General features: G+C 42.9%; 1 protein-coding gene across 7 annotated transcripts in view; it reads left to right on the top strand.

Annotated features, from left to right (window-relative positions):
* IQCK (IQ motif containing K) overlaps positions 1–18,370 on the top strand; it is a 136,179-nt gene that overhangs the window by 61,156 nt on the left and 56,653 nt on the right. Inside the window, exon 8 of one of the 7 annotated variants that reach the window (XM_078074760.1) lies at positions 4,048–4,251. The exons of the other annotated variants lie outside the window; for them this stretch is intronic. Within the exon in view, the coding sequence (XP_077930886.1) occupies positions 4,048–4,092 (45 nt within the window). The 3' untranslated portion in view covers positions 4,093–4,251. Of the gene's footprint in view, positions 1–4,047; positions 4,252–18,370 lie in introns of those variants that run through there. 7 annotated transcript variants of the gene reach the window in all.

The following is an 18,370-nucleotide window of genomic DNA, read 5'->3' as shown; positions in this document are numbered from 1 at the left end:
TATGGATGCAGAAAGAACATTTGACAAAATCCAACAGACTTTTATGATAAAAAAACACTCAACAAACTATGACTAGAAAGGAATTTCTTCAACTTGGTAAAGGGTAGTTATAAAATTCCACAGCTAACATCATATTTAGGGTGAAAAACTGGATGTTTTCCCCCTGAGATTGGGAACGAAACAAAGATATCCTCTCTACTTCAGTTCAGCACAGCACTGGAGGTTTTAACTAAGAAAGTTAGGCAAGAAAAGGAATAAAGGGGCGCCTGGGTGGCTCAGTCGGTTGACCGTCCGCCTTCGTCTGGCGTCATGATCCTGGGGTCCTGGGATGGAGCCCCGCATCGGGCTCCCTGCTCCGCAGGAAGCCTGCTTCTCCCACTCCCACTCCCCCTGCTTGTGTTCCCTCTCTTGCTGTGTCTCTCTCTGTCAAATAAATAAATAAAATCTTTAAAAAAATAAAAGAAAAGGAATAAAAGGCCTTCTAATCAGAAAGGAGGAAGTAAAACTATCTCTATTCTCGGGGCGCCTGGGTGGCTCAGTCAGTTAAGCGACTGCCTTCGGCTCAGGTCATGATCTCAGGGTCCTGGGATCGAGCCCCGCATTAGGCTCCCTGCTCGGCGGGAAGCCTGCTTCTCCCTTTCCCACTCCCCCTGCTTGTGTTCCCTCTCTCGCTTTCTCTCTCTCTGTCAAATAAATAAATAAAATCTTAAAAAAAAAAAACTATCTCTATTCTCTATATAAACATGACCTTCTATACAGAAATGCCTATGTAATTCACTAAAAATATTTAAAAATTAGAAGAAACAAGTCCAGCAAGGTTGCAGGATACCAAACCAATACACAAAAAATCAATCGTATTTATATGTACTTAGCCATGAGCAATCTGAAAATGAAATTAATAAAAATCCCATTTGTAATAGCATCAAAAAGAACAAAATACTTAGGAATAAATTTCACAAAAGAAGTGTAAGACTTGTATGCTGAGAACTACAAAACATCACTGAAAAAAATTTAGAAAGACCCAAACAAATGGAAAGACAGCCTGTGTCCATTGATTGGAAGACCTAATGTTGTGAAGATAACAGTACAAATTGATCTGCAGATTCAGTGCCATCTCTATCAAAATCCCAACTGACTTTTTTTTTTAACAGAAACTGACAAGCAGATCCTAAAATTCATATGAAAATGTAAGAGACCCCAAATAGCCAAAACAGTCTTAAAAAAAGAACAAAATCAGAGGACTCACACTTCTCTATTGCAAAACTTACTATAGAGCTATAGTAATCAAGTGCTAGTGGCATAGATTAATGGAATAGAATTGAGAGTACAGAAATAAACCCTTATATTTATGGTCAATTGATTTTGTTTTAAAGATTTTATTTATTTGACAGAGAGACACAGCTAGAGAGGGAACACAAGCAGGGAGAGTGGGAGAGGGAGAAGCAGGCTCCTGGCTGAGCAGGGAGCCTGATGCGGGGCTCGATTCCAGGACCCTGGGATCATGACCTGAGCTGAAGGCAGACGCTTAACGACTGAGCCACCCAGGCACCCCTGATCAATTGATTTTTAACAAGAGTGCCAAGACCATTCGATGGGGAAAGAATAGTCTTTTTAACACATAGTGCTAGAACTCCTGAATATCCACATGCAAAAGAATAAAGTTAGATCCCCTACCTCATACAATATACAAAAATTAATCCAAAATTAATCAAAGACCTAAGTGAAAATGCTAAAACTATAAAAGTCTGAAAAAAAGACATAGGTGTAAATTTCATGACTTTGGATTAAACAACAGTTTACATAACAAAAAGCATAAGCAACAAGCGAAGAAAAAGACATCGGACTTCGTCAAAATTCAAAACTTTTGGCTCTTCGGGTGCCTGGGTGGCTCAGTCGGTTAAGTGTCTGATTCTTGATTTTGGCTCAAGTCATGATCTCAGGGCTGTGAGATAGAGCCCCACATTGGGTGATGTGCTCAGCGGGGAGTCTGCTTGAGAATCTCTCTCTCCTCCCTTTGCCCCTTCCCCTCATCCCCCACTCTCTCTCTAAAATAAAAACAAATAAATCTTAAAAAAAAACCTTTTGGGGCGCCTGGGTGGCTCAGTCCAGTTAAGTGTCTGCCTTTGGCTCAGGTCATGATCTCAGGGTCCTGGGATCGAGCCCTATGTCTGCTTCCCTGCTCAGCAGGGAGTCTGCTTCTCCCTCTTCCTCTGCCCCTGCCCTCCTCCCCCACTTGTGCTTGCACACTCTCATTCTCTCTCAAATAAATATCTTTTTTAAAAACCCAGACTTTTGGCTCTTAAGAACACCATCAAGTGAACGAAAAGACAAAACACAGAATGGAAGAAAATGTTTGCAAATCATGTATCAGATAAGGGTCTAATATCCCAAATATATAAAGAATTCTCACAGCCCGACAAATAACTCAATTACAAAACTGGCAAGGGATTCGAATAGACACTTCTTCAAAGAATATATGCAAATGGCCAAGAGGCACATGAAAAGTTGTAGGAAATGCAAAGCAAAACCACGGTGAGATGCCACTTCACATCCACCAGCATGGCTAGGATCCAAAAGGCAATAACAGCGTTGGCGAGAATGTAGAGATCTTGGAAGGGCTCGCACACTGCTGGCGAGAAATGGGAAAAGTCACTTTGGAAAGCAGTTTGGCAGTTTGTCAAAAATCTAAACATTGAGTCACCGCTCCATGACTCAGCAATCCTACTCCTAGGTATATGTTTAAGATAATTGAAAGCATCTGTCCATACAAACACCTGTACATGAATGTTCATGTAAGCATTATTCACAATAGCCAAAATGTGGGAAACAATCGAAACATCCACCAACTGATGAATGGATATGTACAATGTGGAACGTTACTCAGCCATAAAAAGGAATGAAGTACTGATACACGCTACGAGGTAGATGAAACTTGAACACTTTATGCTAAATAGAAGGAACCAGACATAAAAGGCCACATATTCCATTTAAATAAAATGTCCAGAATAGGTAAATCCCTAGACAGAAACCAGATTAGTGGTGGTCAGGGACCCGAGGAAGAGTGGCACGGGGAGTGACTGCTAATGGCATTGTTTTGGGTGATAGAAATGTTCTGGAATTAGGTGATGGAAATGGTGGTACAACTGTGAATAAACACCACTGAACTGTAAACTGTAAAAGGGGTGAATTTTATGTTATGTAAATTATGTGTAAGCAAACAAATGAATGAATAATTATGGGAAAAAATACAAAGCAAGCCATTTTACACCTTTTAACCATGTGTTCTTCTGACACAAGTTCTTAATTTTTGGCCTTTTTTTTTAAGATTTTATTCATTCACTTAAGAGAGACAGAGAGACAGAGCACAAGCAAGGGGAGAGGCAGAGGGAGAGGGAGAAGCAGACTCCCCGCTGATCTGGGAGCCTGATGCGGGGCTCGATCCCAGGACCTGGAGATCATGACCTGAGCCGAAGGCAGATACTTAACCACCTGAGCCACCCAGGTGCCCCTTGGCCTGGTTTTATAACAACGAAACATCCTAAGACCAGAAAAAGGGATTTTCAGAAATCCGTGAAGTGTTCCGTCACAGGCAGCCCTTGCACAAACTCTCTCTCCTTACACACTCCCATGTAGTTTTATTGCACTTTGCATGAAGGGTTTGCAATTAATGAAAACTGTTACTTGTACTGTCTTAAACACTGTGAGGGAAAAATATAGCCCCCCACAAAATTGTTTTGTATGGTAAACTATACATACCATGAAATTTACCATTTTAACCATTTTTAGTTGTAAAGTGACATTAAGCATATTCACACTGTTGGGCAGCCATCACCACCGTCCATTTCTAGAACTTTCTTTCATCTTTCTAAACTGAAACTCTGTCCCCACCAAACAATAACTGCTCCCCATGCCCTCCTTCCCCCAGCCCCTGGCAGCCACCCTTTTACTTTCTGTCTCTATGGTTTGACTACCTAGATACCTCATAGAAATGCAGTCATACAGTATTTGTCCTTTTGTGACTGGCTTATTTCGCTTAATGTCCTCAAGATTCATCTATATTGTCACATGTGTCAGAACTTCCTTCATCTTTAAGACTGAATAATATTCGGGGCGCCCAGGTGGCTCAGTCGTTAAGCCTCTGCCTTCGGCTCAGGTCATGGTCCCAGAGTCCTGGGATCGAGCCCCACATCGGGCTCCCTACTCAGCAGGAAGCTGCTTCTCCCTCTCCTGCTCCCCCTGCTTGTGTTCCCTCTCTCGCTGTCTCTCTCTGTCAAATAAATAAATAAAATCTTTAAAAAAAAAAAAAAAAGAAAGACTGAATAATATTCTTGTGACAGGAAGTTTTAAAATCCAGAAATCTGACATCCTCACTTGTTATCATGAAACTAGCTGGACATCTCATAAAAATATATTTTAACCGACCACATTAAAAGAAATGTCATGTGGTATGAAAAGCTATGTGTGGTGAACCATTCTTGGTAGCTTTGACTTTATAATTAGCCTTATAAATAGGTTCCTGGTAGTTATTACTAGATGTTAAGCACATCTGTTAAAGTAGACACGGTCTTGTTCCTTTTTTCCAAAATACTAGGTTAACGAATGGTTAGAAAGCCAGATTGTTTCAACATGCAAAACTGAATGTTTTTTTAAAAAGCTGTTTGGATATTGTGAATGAATCTGGTCCTCTGAACACTCTCTGAAGTGTGATTGGTGATAAGCTGCATTACCACATCAGTGGTGCCTTTCTGCTGCTGAAACACTGGATGTTACAGGTAACCGTGAATAGAGAAAACTCTGCTCTCTATTTTAACTATGAAGTTCAAATGAGGTTCCCATGGGCCATAAGGATTGAAATTTCTTTAATGATTTAGGAGGCAGAGACCAGATAAATCCACTGAATATTGATTCTGTCTAAATAAGCTTCTGGTGTTTTATGCTTTCTGCCCATTTGTTTTATTTTATTCTGTCTAACTCAGCCTAGACTCCAGGGTGGCATACAGTCTCCCCTCCTCCCAGGATCAACGCCCCCTCCAGGCACTGTGACAGCTGACAATCACAAAGGCCATCAATCATTACTGTTTTTGTTCATTTGGTGAACAATACAGTGCAAGGTTGCACCAGCAGCCCCTTTGTGGCTTCGCAAAAAAAAAAAAAAAAAAAAGACTGGCGATCCCGATTTCCACCTGCAGAGAACAATGAGAATCTGTGCACTTATACCTTTGTCTATTGTGCAGTGAGCTGGGGTGGATGAGGCGCCCCGAGGAGAAACAGCTTGCTATAAACAAAGAGTACAGGTTTAGAGTTGGACAGTCCCTCTCCCCCTGGCTGTAGAGGTGGGTCTCTGCCAGCTCGAACACTAGAATATCGCATCCCTCTGGCTACAGGGATTAGTTCGTGATGGGCTAGGGACCTAAATCAGGCCAGTCACACCTAGTGAAACCATCCTGGGATCTCACAGGAGATGTTGAGACAGAGCAGCTTGCTTTGCATGGGGGTAGCTGGGAGGCCAGGCTGTCTGCAAACATCTTGCCACTGAGTAAAGAACCTGACAGAAGAGTGACTGCAGAGGCAAGGGAGCTGGGAGCCAGGAGGGGGCTGAGCCTTGAAGGCCGTGGAGCACCTGGATTTAGCGGTGCCAGTGAGTCTCTTCCAGATGGATTTCTGTCACAATCTAGAGTCCTGACAATGATTGTTTTCAAGACAAAAAGTTCTAGACTCTTGATTACTTGCACATGAAGGAGGATATTGGCACAAAATAAAAATCTGGGTCCACTCGTGCAAAGAAACCATTCCACTTTGTCCCAGGGAAAGACTGTGTCCTATATCGACTTGCTTGTAGCTGGAGAGGGGAAGCCTACCCCAAGGAGCAAAATTTTTAAAACATATCTATTATTTTTATTGTTTAAGTAATACATTTCCATTGTGGAAAAAAGGATAATACATAGAAGTTTTTTAAAAAATGTTAATGTATTCATCCTTCTAGAATTTTTCCTGTTCATATAGGAATTTTTTAAAGCAAAATTGTGAGGCCAACACTGTTTTATGCCTGCTTTTTCCCCTTAGTGATAAACTGGGGATCTCCTTTTTTGTCAGTACACAAAGATCTGTCTCACAAATTGTAATGGCTCTGTGATCCGTAATTTATTTAACCAGCGTTAGACATTCCAGTTTTCTCTTCTATACAAAACATATTATGAAAACATCCTTGTTCATATGTCCTTGAACACTTAACTGATTCTCTTTATAAGGTTAATTCCTAGAAGTGGAATTGATGGCTCAAAAAGTAAGCACCTTTTTTCAGAGTTTTGCCAATTATTGCTATATTACCCTCTAGAGAGGCTGGAGACTAGCCTCTAGACCTATTTACATGTACCAGCAATATATACAAGTGTGCCTTGGTCTTGTTGGGAGAGTGAAGAGGGGAAGAAGTAAGAGATTGGCACCATGAAGTACGTCTAAGGATATTGGAGTTGCATGGACACTGTGCAGGAGTGTATAAACAGGTAAAAACATGTGTCCAGTTGTATGGGTTGTCCACTGCACAACTCTGTCTGGGGAGTACCATTTGCTACCAATACAGCAGACCTCTGAGACTAGAAGAAGCCTGGGAAGTGGTGACTGAATGACCACTTGTTTTATCTTTCTTTTAATCCCACTGGCCTACGTATCTCTTGACCTATTCTGATAGCTAGAGGCTGGATAAGTGAAGATTGTATCTGTGATACGATCTAGAAGCTCTACCAGAATCAGAGTTTTCTTCCTGAAAGCGTGCGGCAAATTTTAGATTAAGTAAAATGTAAAACAAATAATATTCAATAACATAGTAATTATAAAATAAATACTGGGCATTTACTCAATGGACTATTATGTCAACACAAAATAAACAGAGCATAGTAACAAGATGGAGATTGCCATAGTATATTAGGTGAAGAAAGAATAAAATGTCTTATATGTAGATTATTTATAATTATGTTAAAAATATGGATATGTAGGGGCACCTGGGTGGCTCAGTCGTTAAGCATCTGCTTTCGGCTCAGGTCAGGATCCCAGGGTCCTGGGATCGAGCCCCGCATCAGGCTCCCTGCTCCGCGGGAAGCCTGCTTCTCCCTCTCCCACTCCCCCAGCTTGTGTTCCCTCTCTTGCTTTGTCTCTCTCTGTCAAATAAATAAATAAAATATTTTAAAAAATATATGGATATGTAGATAGTCCACTAGAAACAAATATATAAAATAATATTGTAGTTGTTCAGAGATAGGATAAGGGGTGACATTTTTGCCCTCTGCTTTTTTCTATTTTTCAAATTACCTACAAAGAATATATTGTTTTTACAGAAGAATAAAAACATTATTTAAATAAAGACTTGGAAACCTACATTCAACCATGATACTTTTTGTACCCTTTTCCTCTTTAGTTCAAATTTGGCATCATTAGACTATTATTCCTGAGCCTTTTTAGGGGTGTGTGTGTGTGTGTGTGTTTGTGTGTGTTTAGAAAAGATCTAGGTATTTATGCTCAAATATTTTAGGTTGCAAGGAAGTTTGATTATTTTGCCTATAGCTCTCCTGTTACAGTCTTAATTAACAAGAAATAACAGACCACAAGTCATTTGGAGTACGGTTTGATTTCACGAACAAAGAAAGCCTTTCACAGCACATGTGTTAGACTTCACTAGAGAAAACCCATTGGATCAGCCGGCAGTTTAAAAGGCAGGGGAGGAATATTGGCATTTCCCTCTTCAGAGCATTCTGAAGATTCTAAATAAAAAGTGGTGTGAGTTCCGAAAGAATGAAAGTGGGGTCTTGAATAGACATTTGTATATCGTGTTCATAGCATTATTGGCACGACCTAAACCGTGGAAGCACCTCAAGTGTCCATCGACACATAAATGGATAAGGAAAATGTGGTATATACGTGCAATGTAATATTACTCCACCTTAAAAAGGAAAGGAATCTGTCATATGCTACAACGTGGATAAGGCTAAGTGAAATAAGCCAGTCACGAAAAGACAAATACTGTATGAGTCCATTTAGATGAGGTAGTTAGAATAGTAAGAATCATAAAGATAGAAAGTATAAGGGTGGTGGCCAGGGGCTGGGGAGAGGGTAAATGGGGAGTTAGTGTTCAATGGTTACAGAGTTTTAGTTTTACAAGATGCAAAGAGTCCTGGGGAAGGATGCTGGTGATTTTGCACAACAATGTGAGTGGACTTAATACCACTGTACCATACCCTTAAAAATGGGTAGGGTGGGGGCTCCTGGGTGGCTCAGTCGTTAAGCATCTGACTTCGGCTCAGGTCATGATCTCAGGGTCTTGGGATGGAGCCCGCATTGGGCTCCCTGCTTGGTGGGAAGCCTGTTTCTCCCTTTCCCACTCTCCCTCCTTGTGTTCCCTCTCTCGCTGTGTCTCTCTCTGTCAAATAAATAAAATCTTAAAAAAAAAATGGTTAAGGCGGTAAATTTTATGTTAAGTATATTTTACCACAATTTATAAAAAAAAGAAAAAGCAAGAGATGGCTGTTCAACTGTGTTTGATTTGATTTAACTTGATTTTTCCCTCCAAAAAACCACTCCTTTCTATTTAAGACCTATATAGTTAGGTAGGAAATGGGTGATGAAAACAGCCCAAGATAAAAACCAAGCAACTGTGAAAAGACTCTTCAAAGAATACAAAGAAAAAGTTTTGTGGTTCCTCCCATATTTTTCTGCAGAAAGCAGAAATTCCAAGTTGAGGCTCTGTACTTAGAGGAAGAGAAATTTTTGTCCACTTCAGGCGCAGGCTGGGATGTTAGGCGTGACCAAAAACAAAAATTGCTTTTGAAAGATCACTTGAAGATCTCATCATTAGCCTTAACTTTCTTGTTCTTGAAAGTTGTGGCTGAGTGGAAAGACTTGTTTTATTCTGTGTAAACCATACCCTATGGCCACTTGTTAATAATATGGACTCTACCAGCAGACAGATCTATTTATTGATGACTTTGGGTGGGTTATGTAACTTCTGAATGACAGTTTCCTGCTTGTAAAATGGGACTATTAATGGTTCCCATCTATGAAGATGGAATCGGATGGTTAGTCCACATTTGGGCCTTGCACAATGCCAGGCACATAGTAAATCCACAATAAATATTAGCTGTTGTTGTTGTTACTGTTATCATTTTATTATTATTACTGGTTCCATCTTACTTCATGGTGCATCTTTTTTTTTTTTTTTTTTTTAAGTAAGCTTTACACCTAATATGGGGCTTGAACTCAAGCAACCCCGAGATCAAGAGTTTCATGCTCTGCCAACTGGGTCAGCCAGGCACCCCCAGGGCATCTTTTTAAAAAGCCAGCTAGTAGCCTTCTTGTAGTTCCTCAGGAACACCAAGCATGCTCCTGCCTCAGGGCCTTTGCCCTTGCTGTTTGTTCTTTATGCTTGGCAACTCTCAATCATGGTACCTTCTCTTGCTTCATTCAGGATTCTTCTTGAATGTCTCTCCTGCTTACCCTTTCAAAAACAGCACCCACTCATCATTCTCTAGCCTCTTACTATGCTTTTTTTTCTGCCTATCACTTACCAATTACCTGACATTATATTGGATATTCGTTTGTTTGTCCATTGCCTGTCACCCTGACCAGAATGCGAGCTCCAGAAGGATAGAAGTTGCTTGACTTGTTCATCCCATATCCCCAGCCCCTAGAACACTGTCTGGCACAGACTAGGTACATAATAAGTATTTTAGTGAATAACTGAATCCCTTAAATGATCTCTCTAATGAGGGCATTTGAAAACAAAGAAGAACAAACTGTTTTTGTTCCATTTTCAAAGCCCTTCTCTGGGATTTACACAGGCGCTTAAACAGAGACTTCTGTGAGGAGGTGCTTTTGTCCCAGGATCCTCGAACTCAACAGCTGTGCTCGTTAATCCCCCAGAGATTACGCTTGGGAAAAGTGTATTCATTTTAGCATTGCCCTTTGTGAACTACCTCTGCACCAAGACTCATAATGTGAAGAAATGAAGTGTGCTACGGGAAATTACGATCCCCCAAGCAGGCTTGAAAGGACAGCATCAGCCGAAGGCTCACTGGGTATCTTTAGTTCATCTGAGTATCTTTAGTTCATCTGAGTATCGGACAGAAAAGATTTCCTTGGTTTGGAATTTCTCTTCTGAGTGTTGATATCTGCTGGCAGGTGGGCAGACTTTGCTGGCAAAAGTCAGACATTGTATTGTGCAAAAGGAATGCTAAAAATGGGGCCCTGCATCAAATTACCCCCCGTTTTCCTCTTGGTGGTGCACAGCCATGTCTCAGTAGCCTCAGAGGGGCTGGTCATGACCTTCGTGATTTGATAAGCAATCTCTGCCCCGGGTTCCTCTAGTGGGAGCTCCACATGGAAAGATTTATCTTCTTGTGGGATCATCTTGGTGTTTGCTGGCCCATGGATATAGTTTCAGTCTGTTTCACCTTACCTTCCCAACCAGAAGATCAAATCCCAAAGAGCCCTTTCCTTCGGGCTATCTTGGAGGTATTTGTGAATCCTACGTGGTGAAATTGGTTTTGAGCAATTTTCTAACACATGGAGAATGTTTATAAACGGTTAGGGAGGTCAAGGCCACCTTTACAAGTCCCAGTGATTGAGTGGAAGAAAACTCCTGAACTTCTCAGCATTGTAGGGGTCTTGATTTTAAGCTGAGGATTCTGATATTAGACCTCTAGCATTTGAAGTGGAATGCTCCCAAGGATGGCTGCCATCAACTCTTCTGCCAGTTCCACTCAAATAGAGGCCTTACGCCTTCCATTGATATGTGACTCCATTTGTTCACTCTTTTATTTGACAAACGTGTACTGAGAATCTAATGCTTGCCAAGAACTGTGCTGGGTACTTTACAAACAGAGCTCATCTGTCCCTTGATGAGTTCAGAGGCAGCGATAACAAGAAGAATGATAATAATATTAAGAATAGCAAAATCTGGGACACCTGGGTGGCTCAGTCAGTTAAGCATCTGCCTTTGGCTCAGGTCATGATCCCAGGGTCCTGGGATCCCTGCTCAGCGGGGAGCCTGCTTCTCCCTCTCCCTCTGCCTGCCAGTCCCCCTGCTTGTGTGTGCGTGCCCATTCTCTCTCTCTCTCTCTCTGTCAAATAAATTAATAAAAATCTTTAAAAAAAAATAGCAAAATCTAGGGGTGCCTGGGTGGCTCAGGGTTAAACAGCCGAATCTTGATTTCAGCTCATGATCTTAGTGTCCTGGGATCAAGCCCCACATCTGGCTTCCCACTCAGCGGGGAGTCTGCTTGAGATTCTTTCCCTCTCCCTCTGCCCCTCCCCCTGCTTGTGCACTCTCTCTCTCTCTCAAAATCAGTAAATAAATCTTAAAAAAAAAAAAAAAGGCAAAATCTAGTATTTTTGGTTACTTGCTATGTGCCAGGGACCGAAGTAAGCATTTTACAAGCATTGTCTCCTTTATGCTTTATGCTGACCCTATAAAGTAAGCCAGTATGTACTACTATTATCTCATGTGTAGATGAACCAACCAAGGCTTAGAAACCCTAACTCACTTGCCCAACATCACACAGTGATAAGTGGTAAGGCCAGAGTTTTAAGCCCAGGTCTGACTGTCCTCAGAACCCCGTCTCTCTTAAAAACAAAACAGAACAAAGCCATTTTGCATTCCTACTAGAAATGTATGAGAGTTCCCATTGCTCCATGTCCTTACCTGTACTTGTTATGGTCAGTCTTTTTAATTTTAGCCATTTTAGTGGGTGTGTAATAATATCTCATTTTGTGTGTGCATGTGTTTTTTGGTTTGTTTTTGTTTTTTAAAGAGAGTGAGAGAGAAAGAAAGTGGTGGTGAGGGGAAATGGGAGAGAGAGAATCCCAAGCAGGCTCCATGCCCAGCACAGAGCCTGGTGCTGGGCTCGATCTCATGACCCTGAGATCATGATTGGAGCTGAATTCAAGAGTCGGATGCTTAATCGACTGAGCCATCCAGGCACCCCAAGTGTGTGCATATGTTTTAATCGAGTTTATTAAGATACATGTTACACACAATAAAATTTACCCTTTGTATAGTCTTTTAATTTTGACAAACGCATACAGTATAACTACCCCCATAATCAAGGCATAGAAACATATCATCCCCCAAAATTCCCTCAGGCTGCCCCTCTGTAGTTAACCCCTGCCCCCAACCACCAGCCTCTGACACTCACTGATCCGTTTCTGTTTCTTTGGTTTTGCCTTTTCCAGAATGTCAGGTAAGTGGAATCCTAAAATACATAGGCTTTGTGTCTGGCTTCCTTCACTGGACCTGGTGCATTTGAAATTCTTCCACGTGGTTGTGTGTATCAGTAGCCTCTTCCTTTTTATTGTCGAGCAGCCTGCCACTGTAACACCCCAATAAGAGGGAGTTCTCAATCCTGGTGATGAATTAACACGTGTGAGTTTAACAGAAGACTGGCTTATTTATACCTATGGATTGCAATGGTTTCAAGCCTCACCGTGTATCAGGGTCATCCTTGGAAAGATTTTATTCTTAAATTCTAATACCCAAGGCCTCATTCCCCTGAGATCTTGTTCAACTGGCCAGGATGAGAACAGGAGATGGGCAGTTTTTAAAAGACCCTCCCCCCGGGTGATGCTAACATATAGCCAGGTTTAAGACCCACCAATGAGTTGGAATCCACTTTGCGACCTACCAGTTGGATGATCCAGGACAAATCACAACCGTTGGAATCTCAATTTCTTTCTCTTCAAGTTGCGAATAATAATAGTTGCCCAGTCCAGCTCACCAGGTTATCATAAGGATCAAAATATTTTCTGGTGGCAACCCATGAGAAAGTGTCCTGTGAACTCTAGCTGCAGGAATGAACGGTATCAGTATGGATGTAATGATCCCTCCGTGTCTTTCCTGTTTGAAAAGTACCAGAGGTTCTATTTCCTAAACCAATGAGAGAGGTTTTCAAGAGCAAATGGAAAGAGCAATCTTTCTCTGTCGATTTTATGTGTGCTATTAGAAGATTGCCTGATGTATAAGAGTAACTGGAACGCCAACAGACAGATGGAGATGAGAAGTGCAATACACACGCCTTTCCGAGACAGTGGGGATGTGGGCAGAACTGGGCATGGCTGGAGACCATGATCTTCTGCCAGATGGGTTAAGTCAGCACATTTGCAAAAAGTAAACACTGATGTAACTGAAAGGACAAGGCAAGCCGAGGCATGGTGCCAAGGATACAATTACAGGGCAGCTCCTGATCATCCAGTCCTCACCTCAGAGCAAGTGAGAGAAGGCCCCTTGTCAGGGGCAAACACCATATGAAACAAGAGGTCATTTTACAACCACATCTGGCCACCTCACCACATACTGCAAGGAGCACCGTGTTGGTTTGGGTATGGAAAGGAATGGCCATCTTTGTATGAAAAAAGTCTTTTGTTGATATTTTTATTGTAAAATAGCAGATATTCATTGTAAACAAAAACCAAGCCGTATAGAAATAATGTCTTAGCTTGGGCTACTCTAACAGAATGCCACAGACTGGGTGGCTGAAGTAACAGACATTTATTTATTACGGTTCTGGAGGCTGAGAGGCTCAAGATCAAGGTGCCAGCACGGTTAGTGTCTGGCGAGAGCCCCCTTCCTGGCTTGCACATGGCTTCCTTCTTGCTGTGTCCACGCATGGCAGAGAGAGAAAGAAAGAAAAGCTCTCTGATTTCTTCCTCTTCTTTTTTTTTTTAAGATTTTTGTTTATTTATTTGAGAGAGTGAGCAAGTGAGAACACGAGCAGGAGGAAGAGCAGAGGGAGAGGGAGAAGCACCCTTGGAGCAAGGAGCCTGACATGGGGCTCGATCCCGTGACTCTGAGATCATGACCTGAGCCGAAGGCAGACGCTTAACCAACTGGGCCACCCAGGCGCCCCTCTCTGATTTCTTCTTTTGAGGGTACTAATCCCATCCTGAGGATCCTACCCTGGTGACCTCATCTAATCCTAATTACCAACCCCTAATACCATCACATTGTGGGTTAGGGCTTCACCATATGAATTTTGGAGAAACACATTCAGTACTACTTTAAAGTTAAATGTGGAACTCTCCATTCCTGTCCTCTAAACCTGTTTCCCAGGCGAAACCGCTATTAACAGTTTGGCATGTATTTTTTAATGTTTTTTCTTTCGTATATATGAACATTTATGTATGTGTATATGTTATATTGTGTTTTTTTTTAAAGATTTTATTTATTTTTATTTGAGAGAGAATGAGAGAGAGCGAGTACATGAGAGGGGGGAGGGTCAGAGGGAGAAGCAGACTCCCTGCCGAGCAGGGAGCCCGATGCGGGACTCGATCCTGGGACTCCAGGATCATGACCTGAGCCGAAGGCAGTCGCTTAACCAACTGAGCCACCCAGGCGCCCTTGTGTTTTTTATAAACATGGGATATTTACTTTTATAAGTTTGGGCTCACACTCTGCAGCCTGCATCCTACCTTTCATCTAGCATTGAGGATAGCTTTCCACATCAGCACGCGTACATCTATTCTGAGCATTTGTATTTGAAGGAAAACACCCTACAATGTAGCTGGCAGGTAGGAATTTGACCAAGCACTTTCTCATTCAAAATACTCCCAACCCAAAGCGAGCCCTGAGATGGCAGGAGGGAAACTTTAGGAGCTGGTATCGATTCCTGTTTCCTCAGCAAGTCCAACAATCAGTGACTTTAAGGGCCAGCCTTTTTCCTTCTGCTTTCTTGTGAGTGTTGGCTTCCCTAGATTGTTGGTCAGCTATACAGCTTTCTTGACTTCCTCTTCCTCCTTTCCAGAGAGGTGTGTCTCCTGGTGCAGCTGTTGAAGGCGGGGGGCGGGGGGGAGTACATTTCCTCCCTTTGTGTGTGTCATTAGCCATCTCTCTGGCTTCCCTCTGGGGACAGCCACCCAAGCAGGTGAGCTGGTGTCATTTCAAGCAGCACTTCCGTTCTCAGGCAGAGGTTGGTTGTCACTTCTGGATGACGTCTGAAATGGCCCAGGTGAAGAGGGTTGGCATCTGGCACAGAGACAATGGCAGACAACTTGGTGCGAGTCACATTTTCTTTGTAAAGGATATGCTGCCTACAACTCCTGTTCAAGACAATTGTTTTTTTAATACTTTGCAATTTTTTAGGCTAACTTGAAGGCAGTGTAGCATAAAGGTTAAGCAAGCATGCTCTATAATTAGATCAATTCATTCACTGATATTCACTCACTAGTATTTTTTTTTTTTTTTTTTATTTTATTTTAAGATTTTATTTATTTATTTGATAGAGAGAGACATAGCGAGAGAGGGAACACAAGCAGGGGGAGTGGGAGAGGGAGAAGCAGGCTTCCTGCGAGCAGGGAGCCCGATGCGGGGCTAGATCCCAGGACCCTGGGACCATGACCCGAGCCGAAGGCCGACGCTTAACGACTGAGCCACCCGGGCGCCCCCACTCACTAGTATTTATTGGGGACCTGTTATGTGGCAGACAGGCATTGGTCTAGATGTTGGGCATACTGCAGGGAATAAGACCATGTCTCCGCCCTCATGGAGCTTGCATTCTTGCAATAGACTATAAACAGATGCAAATAAATACGTAATATAATGCCGAGAAGTGTATCAGCTAGCAATTGTCCCAGTAATGCTGCTTCACAAACCACCCCCACACTCAGTGGCTTACAACATACATTTATATCCTACTCACGTGCCTGCAGCTCAGCCATGTTTCAGCTGTTCTAGATTGGATCTCGCTACACTTGGATCTAGGCTGTTGGGTTCTGTGTAGTTTTGTCTAGGGTCTGTGATTCTTCTGAGGTCAGTAAGCTACCAAGGGCATGTTCCTTTACGGCAGAGATCAAAAGCTCTGATCAAAGCAGTGAGGGGAAATACAAAGAGTCTTAAGACCTAGCCTGGAGACATGCCACTTCCCCACATATTCCACTGGCCCAAGCGAGTCACGTGGACAAGCCCAACATCAATGAAGCTGAGAAGAGAGACATACTCTCACTTAATTTTCATCAGGCCAGCATCCACGATGACTCCCCAGTGATCCCCACCTCCTGGTATTCACATTCCCAGGGCGTCCCTTCCCACAGCTATACCAGGGTTGATATGTGTAACTAATAGAATATGACAGAAATAATGGTGTGCCACTTCCAAGATAAGGTTCTAAAAGACACCGCAGCCTTGGTTTCTCTGTCTCTCTCTGTCCGTCTTGGACCATTCACTCTGGGAGAAGCCAGCTGCCATATCATGAGCAGCCCTACAGAGACGCCCACATACGGGAAATGGAGACCCAGAGCATAGCTGTGTGAGTGAGCCTTAGGTGCAACTCCTCCAGCCAATCAAACCTTCAGGTGACTACAGGCCCAGCTAACATCTGAGCTGTAACCTCATGGAAGACCTTGAACTAGAACCACCCAGCTCAGCCGCGCCTGGATTTCTGAGCCTCAGAAACTGTGTGAGATAAGTGTTCATTGTTCTTGTGAGCCACCACATTTTGGGGGGTCATTTATTATGCAGTAAGGGAAACTAACACAATAACTCAGGCTGCTTTGGAGAGAGCAAACTGTAGGAGGATAGAAATAGAAGCAGGAGGAGCGCCTGGGTGGCTCAGCCACTTAAGTGTCTGCCTTCGGCTCAGGGTCCTGGGATCAAGACCCACGTGGAGCTCTGCACTCCATGCGGAGTCTGTTTGTGTCTCTCTGCCCCTCTCCCTACTTGCTCCCTCTCTCTCTAGAATAAATAAATCTTAAAAAAAAAAAAAAAAATAGAAGCAGGAAAACGATTATAATATCTATGTCCCTGCTACTCAAATTGGGATTCATAGAGCAGTGGGATCATCTTCATGTGACAACTGGTTGGAAATCTAGGCCCCACCCCAGACCTCTCGAATCAGAACCTATATCTTAACAAGATGCCCCGGTGAGTGCACGTGAAATTTGAGAAGCAGAGCTGGTAGCTGGAGTGCCATGATGTGGGTTTGAATCCCAGCTCATCAACCCTGCAACTTTCAGTAAATTACTTAATTTTCCTAAGCCTCTGTTTTCTTTCCTGTAAAATGAGGATAATAATAGTATTGCCTTCACAGGGTTATATGTGAGGGTGTAAAGGAAATGGTGCAAGTCAAGTGCTTAGCATAGTGCCTGGCACATGATTAGGGCCTCCTAAGTGTTAGCTCTTTATTGACTTGATCTGATCCATGCATTTTCTTCCCTAATATTTCCTGATCAATTTCCTGATGATTCACCTTAATTTTTTTTTATTCCCTGTCAAAGAAAATCCTATCAAAGAAAGTCCTGTTTTGCAAAATGTCCTTGAGCTCATCCGAAAGGCCTTTGTGCCCAGCATGATGCCAGCGATACCCTAGATTGAAGGCACCTGATTTCCATCATCAGGTCCCAGGCCCAGTTCTCAGGGCAATTTTCAGGGCCACCCAGCAGGCCAAAATAGGCCACAGCACTATAAATAGTGAGTTTCGGCTGCTTGGGGCCTAGCTTCCCAGGCCAGACCCCCTTCCCCTTCCCCCTGCCTGGTCCTGTGGTTGTTCAGATATACTCTGGGTTATATCTGCAAGTGGATTTTTCTTAATATGCCCAGAAAATGCTTTGCCAACTTGCCAGACTGTCTGCAAAACCCCCCTTTTTATTTGCTCAATGGCAACATATCCCAAATATGTGATGGGAGCTGATAAACCAGACTCCAAGGGTGTTGTGAGGAGTAAGTGAGGAAGCTACATATTGGTGGGACTGGCTACAGAATGTGTGGGGCCTAGTGTAAAATGCAAATGCAGGGCTCCTTATTCAAAGTTTTAAGAATTTCTAGATGGTGACAGCAAGAGTATTAAAACAAGGTGAGGCCCTTGTAAGCACGGGGCCTGTGTGACTGCCCAGGGCAATGCCCCTGAAGCCAGCCCCACATACTAGGTGCGTCTGATGTACCTGGCAATTAGTACCAGCCAAATTCACAACTTTTCTAGAGTCTTTCTCTTTAAAGGGCTAATCAGTCTCCCTTCAAGGCAAAGTGTATGGGTAAATTGTATAGCTGTAATCTGATCCCTTCTGCTGCTAAATCTTAGTGACTTAAGCCATAGCAGTTGATTATTTTTCACAGGCCTGTGGGTTAACTGGCTAGTTCCTCCGCTATTTCTCCTCGACTCACTCACGCGGCTATCTTTGGTTGGTGTGTTTAATGGTGAACACTACATTTGGGAGCTTCAACTGTGGGATGTCCCCACGCAGCTCCACACTGGGGCTCTGGGTCCAGCACTCCAGCCTCATCTGTACCATCTTCAGTGGGCCCTTCTTGGCCGTGATGGACCTTTCCAGCAGCATGATGGTATTCTCTGCCTGGATGATCTGGGCTAGGCTGGAAGGTCCAAGCTGGCCTCATGCACAT

The sequence above is a fragment of the Halichoerus grypus genome, chromosome 6 (genome assembly GCF_964656455.1).
Source record: "Halichoerus grypus chromosome 6, mHalGry1.hap1.1, whole genome shotgun sequence".
NCBI classification, from domain to species: Eukaryota; Metazoa; Chordata; class Mammalia; order Carnivora; family Phocidae; genus Halichoerus; species Halichoerus grypus.
The sequence above is the reverse complement of the archived record's forward strand: the minus strand, read 5'-3'. Positions and strand labels throughout refer to the sequence as shown.